General features: G+C 44.1%; 1 protein-coding gene across 1 annotated transcript; it reads left to right on the top strand.

Annotated features, from left to right (window-relative positions):
- Positions 1-1,335: 1,335 nt before the first annotated feature.
- PCMTD2 (protein-L-isoaspartate (D-aspartate) O-methyltransferase domain containing 2) lies at positions 1,336-13,245 on the top strand. The gene is made up of 6 exons (XM_059480680.1): positions 1,336-1,487; positions 3,853-4,181; positions 5,226-5,328; positions 7,085-7,256; positions 8,078-8,201; positions 9,731-13,245. The coding sequence occupies exons 2-6, from the start codon at positions 3,875-3,877 to the stop codon at positions 10,114-10,116; spliced, it is 1,092 nt and encodes a 363-aa protein (XP_059336663.1). The 5' UTR covers positions 1,336-1,487; positions 3,853-3,874; the 3' UTR covers positions 10,117-13,245.
- The last annotated feature ends 3,111 nt before the right edge of the window (positions 13,246-16,356 follow it).

The raw sequence follows: 16,356 nt of genomic DNA, 5'->3' as shown, positions 1-16,356 counted from the left end.
GACTTATTTATCCATCAGTAAATTCACATGTGGCATTCATGCCTGCAGGAAAAAAAAAATAAATCTGATCATGTGACTAAATTTGGATGTTCATCAGCTCAAAATGAAGAATATCAACCAGTTCCCACCACAATTAATTTTTTCCCCTAAGTTCCCATGATTTTTTCCCAAGGCTGACTAATGATACCAGAATATCTGGTGCTGGCCAGGCTTCACTCACTCAGGAGGTTTGGATTTGTGTCTGTGCCAGCAGCTCACAGGTATCCCCCAGCCCCTCACTCCTGCATGCTGGGATGCCTTGAGCAGGCTGACCCAGAACAGAGGCTGGATGGAGTTAAAGAATAAAGTAGGGATTTATTAAAATGCCTCCACGGATGCACCTTGGGCAACACAAGAGCCCAGCCAGGGCTGCACTCAAGATGAACCAAAATGGTCACAAAATGCACAACTGGACATAGGGTCTCTCACTTTTATAAGTTTTTCTCCATTTGCATGCTGGAGTTAATTTTCCAGTTATAGATTTAGGTTATGAAGTCCCATCCTGGTTGTTATTTTCTCTTCAGCCCACGTTGCTTGTGCTCTTGGGCCTGAGATTTGGATCATTTGTCCTTGGTCCCCAGCTAGAGAAGGAATTTTGTCTGGCTACTCTGTGAAGAGAGCTTCCTATCTCCTAATATGAAGCTCAGAAAGTAGCACAGAATCTGAAAAACATAAAAGCTAAACCTGAGGCATCACCGGGATGCCCCAATCCCACAAGGTGCTGTGACAGCACCATTTCAGGGCACCAGGCCTGGGACAGCTGGGACAACTGAGCAAGTGTGGAGATGGAGCCTTGGCCATGAGCTGGAGGAGCAGGTGTGGAGATGGAGCCTTGGCCATGAGCTGGAGGAGCAGGTGTGGAGATGGAGCTTTGGCCATGAGCTGGAGGAGCAGGTGTGGAGATGGAGCCTCGTGATGGGAACACGAACTTCGGGAAGGGCAGAGAGTCCGGGAATGGGGAAGGGAACCCAGGCTGCCATGGGGAGATGTGCCCAGGAGCTCTGCGATGGGAAAAACAAGAGTGGCAGCCTGTGTCTGGTCCTGGTATGTTACACTGAGTGTGCACGGCAAGGTTTGGCTAGTGGGGTGGATTTGGGAGAAGCTGCTGGAAGTTTTCCCCGATCTCATGGAGCCAATTCCAGCCGGCTCCATGCCCGGGACTCCCCTCACGGAACCAGCCGTGGTACAGTCCTGCCCCCCTTCCCCGCTCCCTTCCCCTCCTCCCCTCCCTTCCCCTCCCCCCCCCCCCGCGCCCGCGGCGATCGTGCGCTCCGCGCATGCGCAGTGCCGCGAGCGGAGCTCAGCTGGGCAGTGTTTACGGCCCGAGCGCGCCGGCCTTGGCTGAGCCGAAAAGAGCCGAACCGAACCGAGGCCAACCGAACCGAACGCAGCCGAGGCGAACCGAAACGGGACGAAGCGAACGGAGCCGAGCCGAGCCATCCGTTGAGGTACCGCTTTTGTCTGAAATCCGGGAATAACCTCCCCTGTGCCTCTCCCGGTGCCGTGCCGGGGCAGGGTCTGCCCTGGAGACCTGCCGGGGGCGAGCAGCCGCGGTTCTGTGCCTCGGGCATTGCTCTGAGCCCTCCCCGAGCGGTGCTGCTGTGCCGGGGTTGCGGCCGCAGGGTCCCGGTTCGCCTTCGGGTTTGTTTTCCTTCCACCTTTGATGGCTCTGTTTTGCCCCCTTTGGTGTCTCTGTTTTGCCCCCTTTGGTGTCTCTGTTTTGCCCCCTTTGGTGTCTCTGTTTTGCCCCCTTTGGTGTCTCTGCCCCCTTTGGTGGCTCTGTTTTGCCCCCTTTGGTGGCTCTGTTTTGGGCAGCGGTCCGGGTTTCTGCCTGTGGACTTTGTCCCTGCTCAGATTTGGGGAAATCTCTGCTTTGCCTTAGAAGCGAGGAAAATGCACCCGGGGTTTGCTGCGGGGGGAGAGGGTTTTGTTTAGAAAAATTTAATAACAATAAGCCCTAGTGGGTTCTCATTTCCCACCAAAATAAACAAAGGTGTGGAATCACATGAGGAGAGAACTTTGAATGTCAGAGTTTTAAAAAACACACATTTTAGTGGAAGTAGGTTAATATGCAGGGAAAGTGATGATTTCAGAAGTGACTGACACCTGTCACAGGGCAGATATCCCTGCTCCCATTATGAAAATGTCTCAGCCAGCTGTGTTTGTTGTTGTTTTCCGTGGTGTAGAACATGGAAGAGCACTTGTCCATGGAGCTGAGCTGAAACCAGGTCAGACCAGTTGTCCCAGTGGGGCTTGCGTACATCAGCAGGAATTTGTTTGGGATCCAAAGTGGAGCACTGTTAAAGGCACAACTTCTTGCTTTAAATCTAAAAATGTAGATTTTTATTTATTTTTTTAATAGCAAAAGGAGTGGAAGAATAAAGGAAGCTTAGGAACAAAAATATATAAAGGAAAGTCAAGGGAATCAAGATTCTTGGTGAAGAGAGTATTTTAATGTGGAATGTTAAATAAAAGATACAGGCAGCCCTGTGTTGCAAATGCAGTGAGGTTTTGTGTATGTAAGGGGAGGGGGAAAATATAATTGGTACATTAACCCACCTGAACCTTCAAACTGATGTGTTCCCACTGTGAAGTAATAAAACAGAGTCATTTTTTGTAGAGAAAATGAAGGAGTAACTGTGGAAAGGAGAGGGGTGATGTTTTATTTCAAGTGTTATTAATGGTCTTGAACTGGATTAATGTGTTTGAGACATGAATGGATTAAGAACTGGCTCGAGTTCCCTGCCTAAGTATATCCTGTTTTGTTTGCCTCTACAGGTAATCAGAACAGTGTGTTATTTGAACAACTGTGAAATCTCCTTGTAGTCCTGTAGCTTTGCTTTGTTTCCTCAGAAAATGAAAGTTTATAATTTGCTCTGGCTGAATGTAACAAACAGACCCCAACAATTTCGCTGTAGGCAGATCTCCTGATCCCAGGAATGAACTCCAAAGCTGCTGCTTTGTGGTTGTTACTGTGAGCAGGGAAGGGCACTGTAAACAAACACGGCTTAAAATCATGTTGTGCTTTCTGGAAAGGATTTTTCCCCTTAGTATTTGAGAAGGGGAGAAGAAGCCGGGTTAATTCTGAGTGGTTTTGTTCCCCTGTACATTTTCCTTTAAAACCTGTAGGCTGCAGTGGGAATTCTCTGTGGAGCTGCTGTCTGTGTCATTAAGTGCTTTACTAATGGTGCTGGCTCAGGCTCTGGAGATGAGCTGTGTGAAAGTGCATTTGCCAAAGTGCATTACCAAAGTAAGCAAGGTTGACAGGTCAGAGTTTTGTTGGGTTTTCTGAACCTCTGTGCAGTCAACATCCCGATGCATGTTCAAAGGAAATGCAATTTGAGATTTTTCTGGATTTTCTGCCTATTTCTTAGTCTTGTCAGGTGCTGTTAGAGGTGGAAAGTTTGTGTGTGACAGGAGCTCTGACAAACAGCCCAAACTTGCCCTGTTGTTTGGGCTTGCAGTGAAAAATGACCCCTAAGCGCAGGAGCTGGAATAATCCTTTCTATAAAAGGGTTCAGTGGAAAAGCTGATGTGCTGGTAAAGCAGTTGGAGGGTTTGAAGACAGGCCTTGCACATTGAAATTGCCTATTGTGATTGTTTTTTTCCCTACTGGTGTCAGGTACTGGATGCCAGATCTGCTGCATTTAGCTTTCCATTGTTGGGATGGGTGGGGAGAGCACTGGGTGAGGTTTTTCTGGAGCTTGGAGTAGGTAAAGGTCTCTCTCAAAGCACTCCATGTACAGCAGCATAATTTGGTGTTGGAGAGCATGTTCTGTACCTCACCTTGCTTTGTTGTTATTTCCCTTCCAGTGTTTATAGGAGGCTGCTGAAGATGGGAGGTGCAGTGAGTGCAGGAGAAGACAACGATGAATTAATTGATAACCTGAAGGAGGCCCAGTACATCAGGACAGAGCTGGTGGAACAGGCATTCAGAGCCATTGATAGGGCAGATTACTACCTGGAGGAGTTCAAAGACAATGCCTACAAGGATTTGGCATGGAAGCACGGAAATATTCATCTCTCAGCACCGTGCATTTACTCAGAGGTGATGGAAGCTTTGGACCTGCAACCAGGGCTGTCGTTTCTGAACCTTGGCAGTGGCACTGGTTATCTGAGTTCCATGGTGGGACTCATCCTGGGTAAATACCGCTTCAGTCACATTAACTGCTTGTATTAGAGCTTTAAAAGCAGGTTTTGAAATCAGGGATGAGGTATTCCTCCACTAATGGAGCTAAAAAGGTAGCTGGGAAAGGAAAGAATGCATTAATCCTGCTCGGCAATTTATCAGGATTCTCACAGCCTTCTCTGGAACTGGATGGGATCCAGATTTCTGTGGCAGATCAGAACAGGCAGCAATGTAGTTCCAAAGGTGGCTGTAATGGATTCCTGCAGGTCTGGGCATAAACCTGTGTTTGTTTCCCCTTAAGCAAGACCCCAGGTCAGGATCAGGAGTGCAGAGTTGAAACTGGGGCTGAGCAAGTCCACAAAAAGCTGTGACTGCTCTGTGCCTGGTTTGTGTTCACAGCCCTGTCTGAGACAGGTTTGAGATTCATTTTCGACTCTTAACTCCTCAGCACACAGATGGGAATATTCTCTGGAAGACACTTTAGTGCAGCAGAACTGATTTTGTGACCACATCTACAGCGGCACAAAGCAAATTATCCAAGTGGAATTGGACAATTTAAATTCCCCCTGCAGTGTTTCAGTCAGAGTTGTGCTGCCAGGATAGATAGCAAGTGGCTATAGGGTAAAATTTGGGGGAGTCTCCAGAATTTTAACTGCTGGGATATTTATTCTCAGGATGAAGTCTCATTTCCCATTTGTGATTTTCTCCTAGTTTTGTTGACATTACTTAGAATAAAATTTGTAGGCCATGCAGGCCTATGCAGGCCATTGGTCACTTTCACAGCAATGGCATCAGTGTTTTCCTCCTATAGAGAAGTTTCCTGCATAGTTCAGAGCAAATGATTCAGAATCAGCTGTGCACAAGAGGCTCAATTGCTGCCAGAAATTGCAGGTATAGGGTTGCAAATCTCATTGTAGCAGTGAGAGAGCTGACCCCACACAAACACCGACTCTGACACTCATGGAACAATCTGCTGGAGGAAGGAGCCCAAAGTGTGTTAATGCTGCTGGATTTGGTGTTGTTGCTGTTGCCATCCCCTGGTGTTGTGCCCTTGCAGGTCCTTTTGGGGTTAACCACGGTGTGGAGCTTCACTCTGACGTGATTGAGTACGCCAAGCAGAAATTGGACTTTTTCATTAAAACAAGCGACAGCTTTGACAAGTAAGAATGCAAAATGCCTGTTGGGATTAATTGTGTGCTTTTGGCTTTACTCAGGGCAGTTCTAGCTCCCATGTGGCCCCTCTGGATTCAGGGTAATCTGAGGATTCAGGCTCCTTAGGCTTGCTGAGCTGCAGTGTGTGACCTTCGAAGCCTGTGTGTGTCGTGAGGGAGCTTCAGAAATGTTTGCAGAGTTTTTAATAGCAGTGCTGATGTTGCAGGGCTTAGAGGGAGCTGAGGAAGTTTGTTTATTTTTAAATGCACTTGTAGTAACACCTTAAAACTTGCAAGTAGCAGTACTTGGTTGTGCCTGTGATCTGAGAGCCTGCATAGTGATGAGATTATGAACTGGTTTTTGTAGTGGCTTAATATGTTTTATCTGAGAAGAAGGAAAAATGGCATTTTAAAATATGAAGATAGTTTCATGATGATTAAGTTGGTACTAAAACTGCCTGGGATTTGATTTATGTTCTTCCTTAGACCCTCCATTCTGCTGCTGTCACAAGTAATAACTTCCCAGCTAGATAACCACTGCCAATAGTAACCTCAGCAGTAAAAGTTGTGGCTGTCACATTTTTGGATCTGTTTCACAGTCTGTTCAAACAGGGAAGCAAAGCATCTGTGAAAACCTGATATGCTCCTCTCCTGGGAGGAAGAAAATGAAAATCATGGCATGCAGGATTTTAGGCTACTCAGCCTTTTGCTCTGGGAAGCTGCTGGCGAGGGGGTTGTGTTGTATTTTCTGCATTTTGGCAGAAGACTGAAAATTTCTGGTTCTCAACAGGGGTTTTTTCAGTCATGTTGCTGTTGTTTGAGGAGCTGTTTTAAGGAAGACTTTCTTCTCTCTCCAGACAAATATAGCAATGGAGCAAAAGCAGGCTAAATTCAGAAATTACCATGCCTGGAAAATTGGCTTTGCTGAGTGATGTCTGCTGGGTTGTGCTCCTGGAACAGCGTGTGCAGGAACTGTTCTCTGGCTGCTCTGAATGTCCAGCCCTCTTTGCAAACCCAGAAAGCTCCAGGAAGCATTAGGAATAAATAGGTGCTATGTTGAGCTGCCACTCAAGATACCAGTAAAAGAATGGATGTGTTGAGCAACTTCTACCAAAATCAGCCTTTAAACATAGGGCTTAAAACTTAGGGAGTTTTGGAGCTTGTAAGAAAACCACAGGCATCAGAGAATCACTTATTCTTCTTTTAAACCAAGTCAGAAATACTGTAGGCAAAAAGTCTGTTTTATGAAGGGTAAAATCACAGTTCTTTGAAGCTGATGGCAAGACTTCCATTGGCTTCAGCACAGCTTACTTCTGTATCATCAGGTGGTAATTCCCCACATCTGAAAAGCAGTTAAAAGCTTTGAAAATGCAAAAATAAACCCAGGTGCAGTCCTTAAAAGACTGACATTTGGGAGTGCAGGTCTAGTATTTGTATTTGCATTTTATAACTGAGTCAGCATCAGGTGACTAAAAATAGCTTGTTCTGAAGAGTTACCTGCAGCTCAAGTATGAAATTATACATCTTTATCCTTTGGAGATTTTAATCCATGAATTCTGACCTCATTTTTCTGTGCTTTTGAGACTTATAGCTGTGGTTTATTACAATAATGTCCAGAATAGATGGGCTTTGGAGGAGAAATCCTGTAGAACTGTGGAGTTTTTTTCAAGTGTTTTCCATAGTTCAATTTTTCCAGAATTGTGAAAATAATTAGTTTTGATAAATCATTTTATTCTTGTCTAATACAAGTCTTTTTCACTTTCAGGTTTGAATTTTGTGAGCCATCCTTTGTCATTGGCAATTGTTTAGAGATTTCTCCAGACTGCACTCAGTATGACCGTGTTTACTGTGGTGCTGGAGTCCAGAAGGAGCACGAAGACTACATGAAGAACCTGTTGAAAGTTGGGGGAATTCTTGTCATGCCTCTAGAAGAGAAGGTTGAGTGCCTTTTTACTCATATTTCAGTTATTCTTAATTCTGATCATGGTTTGGTCAGTAGCTGTTCTTTTATCTTGCCCGTGTAGCACGCTGAAGAAAGAATTAAGTGCACTGGTTTTCACAATGACTGAAAACTGAACTCTGCACATTCCTAATATTTAAGAAATTTGTAGTTTTGCAGTCTTCCATAAATTACAACCTGTTGTTAATTGCAATTTTACTTCCATGCTGCAGAAAATGTGAGCAAAGCTTTGTTTAATTATATAATTTAGTGTCGTGCTTAATGGCAAAACACAACTTTTTGCTCCCTGTCTGGCTCTTGAAGGAGTGTGCAGGATGTCTCTATTTACAAGTGTCAGTGGATTCTTTTAGTGAAAACTGGGTCAAGTGACTGACCTTTTACCACTGTCAGGGAATGTGAGGAGCAGGGTGCAGGGTTTCTTCCCAGTGAGAGGCTGTGCAGTGGGTTGGGGCAGGAGATTTGATCTATGACCTTTTCAGGAGCCAGTGCTCGTGGTGACTCAGGAGTTTTCCCAGAGGTCAGGCACAGCTGCTCTGCTCCAGCCTGGAGGGAGATCTGGGCAAGCAGAGTGACCCAAATTACCAGACCCCATGCCCTGGAATAGATGGAATTTACTTGGGGCTAGTCCTGCAAGGAGTTCACAATTTTTTTTCAACACACCAGTGTTGTTTCTCATTTTCTGTTGCAGCTTCCATTACTTCAAATTGTTCAGGCAGAAAATTCATTTATTCATTTTTTTTGTTCAAAAATCTCACTGTAGTTCCCACAATGGACAATAATCTCCTTGTTTTGCTTCAGTTGACTAAGATAACTCGGACTGGTCCTTCTGCCTGGGAGACCAAGAAGATTCTTGCTGTTTCCTTTGCTCCCTTGATTCAGCCAAACCGCACAGATTCAGGAAAACCAAGGCTCGTTCACTTGCGTGAGTACAGACATTCCTGAGCTTGGGGAACTTCCTTCTGCTTGGCTGTGAGCTCTAACATCCCTGGGAATCCTTTCCAGGAAAATTACTCCAAGTCTTTCCTTTTTTTGAACAGCTGTCTGTCTTGTGCAAGCATTGGAGTTGATAGATTTTAATAGATTTTAATCACAGACTCACAGAATGGCCTGTGTTGGAAGTGACCTTAAAGATCATCTAATTCCAATATCCCTGCTGGGGACAGGGACACCTTCTACTGGGCCATCATTCTAAACACAAATTATTTCTTGTGAAGTTGTACCTGAACCTTTGCAGGGTGTTTTGTCCTTGTTTTTGCACATTCTGTTCCGGTCCTGAGTGATTGAATCCTGTCATGGTTCTCAGGCACTGTGCCACAAGGAGAGGGAAATAAACAAGCACTACCTGTGAACAAATGTTGTATCTACTCAAAGACACTCACCCCCAGCAATCCAGAGTTATCCTGAACCTGGAATGCTCGAGGGATACAAGTTGTGCAGTTCTTGGTTAGCTGTTTGAAATGCAGGTCGTATCAGTGGCCCCAATCTTTCGATTAGGACTTCAGTGTCAAGAGGCCTCTTAAGAACACATGAAGACAGAGGTACTTTCATAAAGAGATTAGTCAGGCTTTGGTCTTAACCTGGAAAGGTGTCTGCATGACAGGAGCTCAGGGAACAGTCTACAGCATGCTAGGAAATCCAACAAGTGCCTGTTTCAGCATGTTCTCACTTTGTAGTGAGACCTGCCCATAAATTCTATGTAGTTATTTTTTACTTTTTTCACTTAGGTCCCAGGAAAGTTCACTTGTTGGCAGAGGACAGAGACTTTTTGTGTCAGTTTTAATTTATTTTAGTTCATGGATCTGTGTGCATCTATACATTTTTAAATTTTTTTTCTGCATTTCTAAACTGGCAGCAAAGAAGTGCAGGAGACAGAATAGTCTTCCAAGCCATTAATGTGGGAGGCATTTTAATACAGTAACTTACTGTGAAGTTGCTATAATTACCTCTACAAAATGGTTTCCAGCCTGTCTTCACTCACTAAGTCTGAAGCAGTTTTTGAAGAGCATAAATAGTACTTGTGTTTTATAAGTGCAGAACTTGGCAAAGCTGAAGGAGCTGAGCAATAGAAAAATTATTTTATGGAAGAATTAAACAGACTTCAGGTTTAGTTATCTACCAGAGGAAAATACCTGATTCTAAGCCATGAAACAATCACAGCTCCCATCACTAAGTCTGCATTCAAACAATCTTTAAGATGTGCATCTTAGAATAATTGAGAACTTGAAATCAAGGCAGGACATTTTTTAATGAGAGAAACGCGCAATTAATTTTCATTCGGAAAGTTGCTACACAGTTTATCCGGGTTGACAGGAGCTGAATAGAGCTGTTTGTGTAATCCCAGCAGGGAATTCAAATGGCCTGATTTACTGTGAGCAAACAGAACTTTTCCTGGGAGTACCTCTGGGGGGGGAAGTTTCTCTGTCTGTACTCACCAGGTTTCTTTGCTCGCAGCGCCCGTGGCCGTCCGCAGCCTGCAGGACCTGGCTCGCATCGCCATCCGAGGCACCATCAAGAAGATCATCCACCAGGAGGCCCTGGGCAGGGCTGGGGACGGCCTCAAGAGCCCCCCCAGGTTCAAGAGGAGGCGGCTGCGGCGCCGGCGCATGGAGACCATCGTGTTCCTGGACAAGGAGGTGTTCGCCAGCCGCATCTCCAGCCCCTCCGACGACAACAACAACTGCGAGGACATGGAGGAGGAGAGGCTGGAGGAGGAGGAGGAATCCAAACCCTCTGAACTAAAGCCAGAGCCTCCCGTGAACTTTTTGAGAGAAAAGGTCTTGAGCCTGCCGTTGCCTGATCCCTTGAAGTATTACTTGCTTTATTACAGGGAAAAGTAGTTTTTCTTCTTTTAGGAAGTGGGAAGTAGGCAGAGAATAAAGTATTCCTTAGGGCTTGACAAACGTGTCCCACTTGCTTGCCTGCCAATGTGACACCCGAGGCAGTAGGCTGGCTGGGGAATGTGGCTGCTGTAAACTTTGACATTATAGCTTTTTTGAGTTCTTTCTTTCTTCTCAGTTGTGTGCTATAGTTTTATTCTACAGCAGGGATTCCTTAGGAAGCAAGTTGGTGAAATGCTCAGCTGCTTAGGGAAAGGAGGATTTAATTCCCTTGAAACTAACTGCAGGAGATATCCCTAAAAATCTCATGGCTGCTCTACCGAATACCAGTTGGGAAAAACTCCTGAGCAGCTCCCCAAAGACCTTTCTTTCCTGTCTGTGCTCTCTCCCACTAAACCTGCCATGTATTTGCCATGGTGTGTGTTTAATGGAGGATGGAGATAATTAGTTAAAACCTGACCTGGTAAACCATGTTTCTTCCAGTAATCTGAAAAGCACAACTTCTTCAGAAAGGAAAGAATTTTTGACATTACCCTTGTGGCATCCAGGCTTTGAATGAGAAGGAAAGCATCAGCTCCCCTTTGGCTGGTCTGCTTTGCTTGTAAATTATATATAATTTTTTAGTAAAAAGTTTTACAAAATACTGGTTTTTTTAAGGGGAAACCCCTGTTCTAGAGAATGAGTTGTTAGGTTTCTGTGGTTCTTTCAAAGCTATGGAGGCAAGTGAGGAATTGCAAAGCTGTTTAACTTTGACAGGATGCAAGGTAGTCAGGGTTGGGACTGCTGTCTCTGAAAATGTTTACAGAGTAATTCTGAGAGGGGAAAAGGGTAGAGAAGAGCTGCAGAGCAGTGAGCTTGTGCAAGCTGGAAGCAGTATCCGTGGGTTTTGCTGTCATGTGAGATAATTCAGATTGTCTGGGCTGAGCAGAGTGAGGTGCAGAGCACCAGCCTGAGCAGTAAATCAGCCAAACAGAGTTTTGTGGGGGATCTGCAGAACCTGAGAGCAGCCTAGGGAGCCAAACTGATGCAGTTCTCAGGTGTTCCTGTGTGTGTGTCCCTGCTGTGGCAAGGTGGGCAGAATAAAACTCGTTCACAAGTGCTCCCCAGTGGAGAGGAGCTGCTCAGCTGGGTAGGTGATTTTATTCCTGCAGCAATGAAGTAGAAATGTTAACAGGTTCAGATGGAAAGACTTGTCACTCTGCAGTTCTGTGGATGTGAGCTGTCATTTTTATTCCCAGATCTCTCTGTCATGGTGATGGAAGGGAATGCCATGGAATCACAGGATCACAGAATGGTTTGGGTTGGAAGGGACCTTAAAGACCATCTTGTTCCAACCCCCTGCCATGTACAGGGGCACCTTCCACTAGGCCAGGTTGCTCCCAGCCCCATCCAGCCTGGCCTTGGGTATTTCCAGGAATGAGGAGTCCACAGTGTCTGTGGATGATAAAATACTGTGTTTAGAAGAGATTTACTTGGTTGATACTGTTTGGGAAATGTACCTGAACTGGTAAAAGGCTGGAAAGAAACTCTGGAGTTTGTGTTGATGTGAAATAGTCCTAAAGCTAGGGGGCATGAAAAGCTCTCTTTCAGCAGGTTATGAAACTGTGTTAAGGCATTGCCCCATCAGAAACACCTGAGTTGGTGTCACTTTGATATCTTTTGGTTTTTTAATGTGTGCTGTCTCCTCATTTTCTGAGGAGGAGTGAGTGAAGACTGTATTGCCAAATGGTCCTGAGTTGCACAACTTGCTTCATGAAAAATAGTTTCAAAGTTCTGTGTGGCTTTGAAAATAAATGAATAACATATATGTCTAAGCCTGAAGTGGAGAACTTTCCTTGCTTAACAGGATTTTTGTGTCTCTTAGGGAATATTGACTGATAATCCTGTATCATGTGGTTGCTGGCATGTAACACAGACATAGGCTGGGTTTTGCCTCTGGTTTCATGTCTCCACTTCTGGTCTCAATGGTACCCCAAGTTATCTTGCTCCCTTGGATTTTGATTTCTTTATTTGCAGTGAGGCAGTTCTGTGGTCACTGAGCTGATGTTTCCTGTAAAGATGCACATCCCCATCACTGGATTCTGGCAACTCCCATGAATTTTTTTCTAAAAATGTAAATCCTGAATATGGTGGTAAATAGAGGGTTTATAGAATCTGTGTGTAATTATTCTGTGCTTCCCTACAGGCTGTGGCTTATTTATTTTTTGGAAAAGTCTGTTTAATGGGTGTCATGCCAAGTATGTGCCTTTCTGGATTGTGGCACAATTTCCACACCCCTGCATAGTCCAGGATGCTTCCTGCTCTTGGCTACCAGGTCAACCTTCAGTTTAATCACAACATTTTAAAGGAGTCCCTTTAAAAATGACATTAAACTTCAGGTTCCTGTTAGTAAGCCTTGCAGAGATTCTGTTAAAGCTGACCAGTTGAGGGAGGATTATCTTTCATTTATCCCTTGTTTGGTTTTTATCCCCATCCCAGCCCCAGTTGTAAAAGGTATTTTATCAGATTTTTTTCACCAGATTTGCCTTTTTTATTACATTTGCTAGATTTTTGTAACTTTCTATAAGATGCATAAATACTGCTATTTTTTCCTGGATAAGGATGAATAAATAAATATATATATATACACACACAGGAAATTTATGTTCTAGGTTGTCATTGTCCTCTTGTGCAAAAAACCCTACAGATCTAAACAGATAGTAGAAATTCTATGTATAATATAACTGTGAAATAGTATTGCTTATAGCCTGTAAATAAAGGGGAATTGTAAATACATTTTCCCTGTGCACAAGCACTTGCACTGTAGTTTTGTAAGCATTTCTAGCAGAGGGATGGAGACAGAGTTGGGTTTATATGGATCTATGAGCTGTCCAGGAATTGTACCTGCTTTGTTTCTTTTTGTGTTCTCAGTAGTTGTCACTTTTTTTTGTATGTGACTCCTTTTAGGTTTTGATCCTGCAGCAAATTTGCAAAGAGAGCTGAACTTCAAACTGCTTTAGTCATGAGTGTGTAAGCTGAAAAATCTCTGTATAGAAACTAGAGTTCAGTTGGCCTGAGGCATGCAGAAGTGTTATGCAATTTGAACTTTATTAATAAGTGTTTCTGTATCAATAAACTCAGTAAAAACTTTTTAGCCTTCTTAACATGGCTTTGCATTATGTTGTGGTTAGAATACTTTGTAGGTGAGTGCTTATTTCCATAAGTGGAGGTCAAGACACAAAGACAGCAGAAAAAGTGTTTAACAATATGGTGCAGGTGCATAGTTTTAGATGAACTCCTCAGAATGTGATGTCTCAAACCTGCCCAGATGATGAGTTCCAAACCTTGAGGTTATGCAGCTGTGCAGGATGAATTTTGGGATCAGCACACACAGCACTGATGTAGATTTAATACGTCAGAATGGTTAAAGAGTGGGCCTAATTTCCTGCCTGTTTGACTATAAACAACAGATATCAAAAGGTGATTTCATCCATTTCTGTACTTCAAGGAGTTGCCTAAGCCAAAGGTGTCAGGAGTTTGTTCTGTGCATTCTGAACTGCAGCTCCCCTCTTGTCCCCTGGGCTCTGTCTGAATTGTTCAATTAACGTGGATTTTTGAGAGCGGGTGTTCAAGGCTTTCATTTCTCCAGTATTGAGAACAATATTTTGGTTTCAGCTGTGATAGGAATCTAATCATAATAGCAAATACAGCTGCTGCTAATTAAATGAATCTGTTAACCTTTATTCCATAGGATAATTGCCTGTCTGTTTCTTCCTGTCATCTGTGTGTATGATAAATGTCCTTTTCCCAGCTATAACATGAGATTAGTTCAACGTTAATGTTTTCCTTCACATGGTGCGTGCTGAAAGAAAATCCTTTTCTGCTTTGCAAAGCCATGGATGTGTCATACAAATGGTATTGATGAAATTAAATTTGTCAGATGATGTTTATGTTCACTTCATTGTAAAACACAGAGCATCACAGTCCCCTGGGGTGTAGAGAGGGAGCAGGTCCCCTGAGGGAAATCTTTCTGCTGAAGAAAAAGGGATAGAAGGGAGAATTAAAAACAAAAAATAGAAAGGGTGAAGGGGAAAAAAACCCACCTGAGAGACCCCCCCAACTTTCTTGATTTCTACAGGTGTGAAAAGCCTGCGTAGCAGAGGCTGGAAATGCTGGAGCATGGGACACAAGGGTTGACATCATTCCTGCTGTTCAGGAGACAAGTTTTGGTTCTTGCTCAGAGATGCACACTCCTTTTGAAAGAATTTGTCATGTTAATGGAAAATAAGACACATTAATGTGAAAGTAAGGGGCCTGGGATTGCTGGTGTTCCTTAAGCCTCACCAACATCCCATTTATCCTGGGGGGAGACGAGCAAGGCAGGAGAGGAGTGGTGAAGATCTGTCCAGAAAATGTGTGGGCTGCAGAACTTGCCTTGCACCGAAAGGATTCCCCATGCTCTGTTGACTCTGCTGCCTTGGCTCAAGATCCCATTCCTACAAAGCAATGGGCAAACGCCCCTCAATCCATCCCAAAGCTGCTCCCCTACAGCACAGCCAGACTTGAAATGCAGTTCCACAGACAGAGAACTTCATTCAGGAGGATTTTCACATAACACACCCTGCCTGATGTACATGGAGGATATGCTTCTAAAGCACTCAGTGCCTCCGGAATTAAAAGCTGTGCTATTCACCAGAGCAGTCTGGTTTCAGCTGCCAGTTGTTGTGTGAAGGCTGAAGATGATAATTTGGCTTTTTACAACCTGGTTTTGTGAGCAGGGTTGGCCTGGGTTGGGTTGGGTGGCCGCTAGAGGACACTCTGCCCAAAACCATGAGTTCAGTGAACTTGCTTAGATTTCCAAGTGATGGCAGGGCAAACAAGCAGGCGATTGCCTGAGGGCTGAGTGCAGAAAGCCTGCAGGATAATTCTCTTCTATAGCTGGACAAACCAATACATCTTTTACCTTCCATGCCATGAAATTCCTTCCCTTCGTGCTACTCTTATCTGATCCCTTGTCTTGGATGACCCGTTTTTGTAAGTAGTTGGAAAGACTTGTCACAAACAGTCTCCAAATGCTCAAGTGACAGAGAATCTGAACCAGGAAGGTTTAAATGTCACTCTTGTCTTCTTTGCCATATAATTATTTTGTAGTGTACAGTACAAAGCAGATGTGCAGGTTGATGGGAAGCTTTCATTTGAGCTGCCAGGTTATGTGGGATGCTGCTGTGTTGGAAATTCCTCAGTAAAAATCCTAATGTATGTTAATGCCTCCCTTGTTCTCAACACATACATTTAGGATATTGTGTAGTAATAGCTTGAAACCTAAAGATAAGCTGGTTTCACTGCAGCTTCTTTATAAAGGTGATTAATTCAACTGGAAACAAATTCTGCCTTTTGCATCACAATTTTATCTTCCAGTGGGGAGAAACAAATGGAGGACTGCATTCCCTACAGTTCAAACTCAGCTGATTTCATATTTTTTACCCCTCTTCACCCCTGAATTGCCTTGAATTTCTCAAAAACATTTTTCCAAATTACATCCTTGTTGAAAGAAATTATACTTGGTCAAAGACCTTTGAAATCAATCAGCTTTTACTCTGCCTGAGTAACTTTACAGACTCCTGGGTGGGGTTTAGTCTTTATTTGCAGTTTATTTATCTCTGTTAGTGATCTCCCTTTTAAAATCCCTTATCTGTTACATCCCATGCCCACTCAATGGTTGGAGGCATATTTTTGCTTGATGTTGTAGCTACATGTAATAGGAGCCAGCCTCCATCCTGAAAGCCTTACAGCACCATACATTTGGCAGGCTGTTAGATAAATCTCTCTCTTTAGTTTGCAGACTGTGCTAGGGCAAAAAAAATTGACATAAAAACCTTGGCCCTGGATCTTTTGCATCTTTCAGCCCTGGACCACGAGGTCGTGTTTCGGTCACTGTTCATGGAGGTGCACTGTGCTTTCGGAGATGCCTGAGGAGAAGATGAGGAGTTAACTTACTGTTTAAAAGAAGCAACAAGGCGAAAATAGACGAGTTTGTATTTCAGCGCCACAATCAGAGAGGGGTGGGGACAGTGTGATCTCCAGTGATGTGCAGAATGGCAGAGAGGGTGGGCGGCTGGACTGTCAAACTGCCTTAATTTAATTGCAAACACATGCTGATGAGTCCCCTCCTCCTGGACCTCAGGGCTGGGAAACTTTTTTTTTTTTTTTTGTCAGCTCCCTGCAGCTCAGAATTGAGGCAAATACGCTCCAGCAAACACC

Source organism: Ammospiza nelsoni, chromosome 12 (assembly GCF_027579445.1).
Source record: "Ammospiza nelsoni isolate bAmmNel1 chromosome 12, bAmmNel1.pri, whole genome shotgun sequence".
NCBI classification, from domain to species: Eukaryota; Metazoa; Chordata; class Aves; order Passeriformes; family Passerellidae; genus Ammospiza; species Ammospiza nelsoni.
The sequence above is the reverse complement of the archived record's forward strand: the minus strand, read 5'-3'. Positions and strand labels throughout refer to the sequence as shown.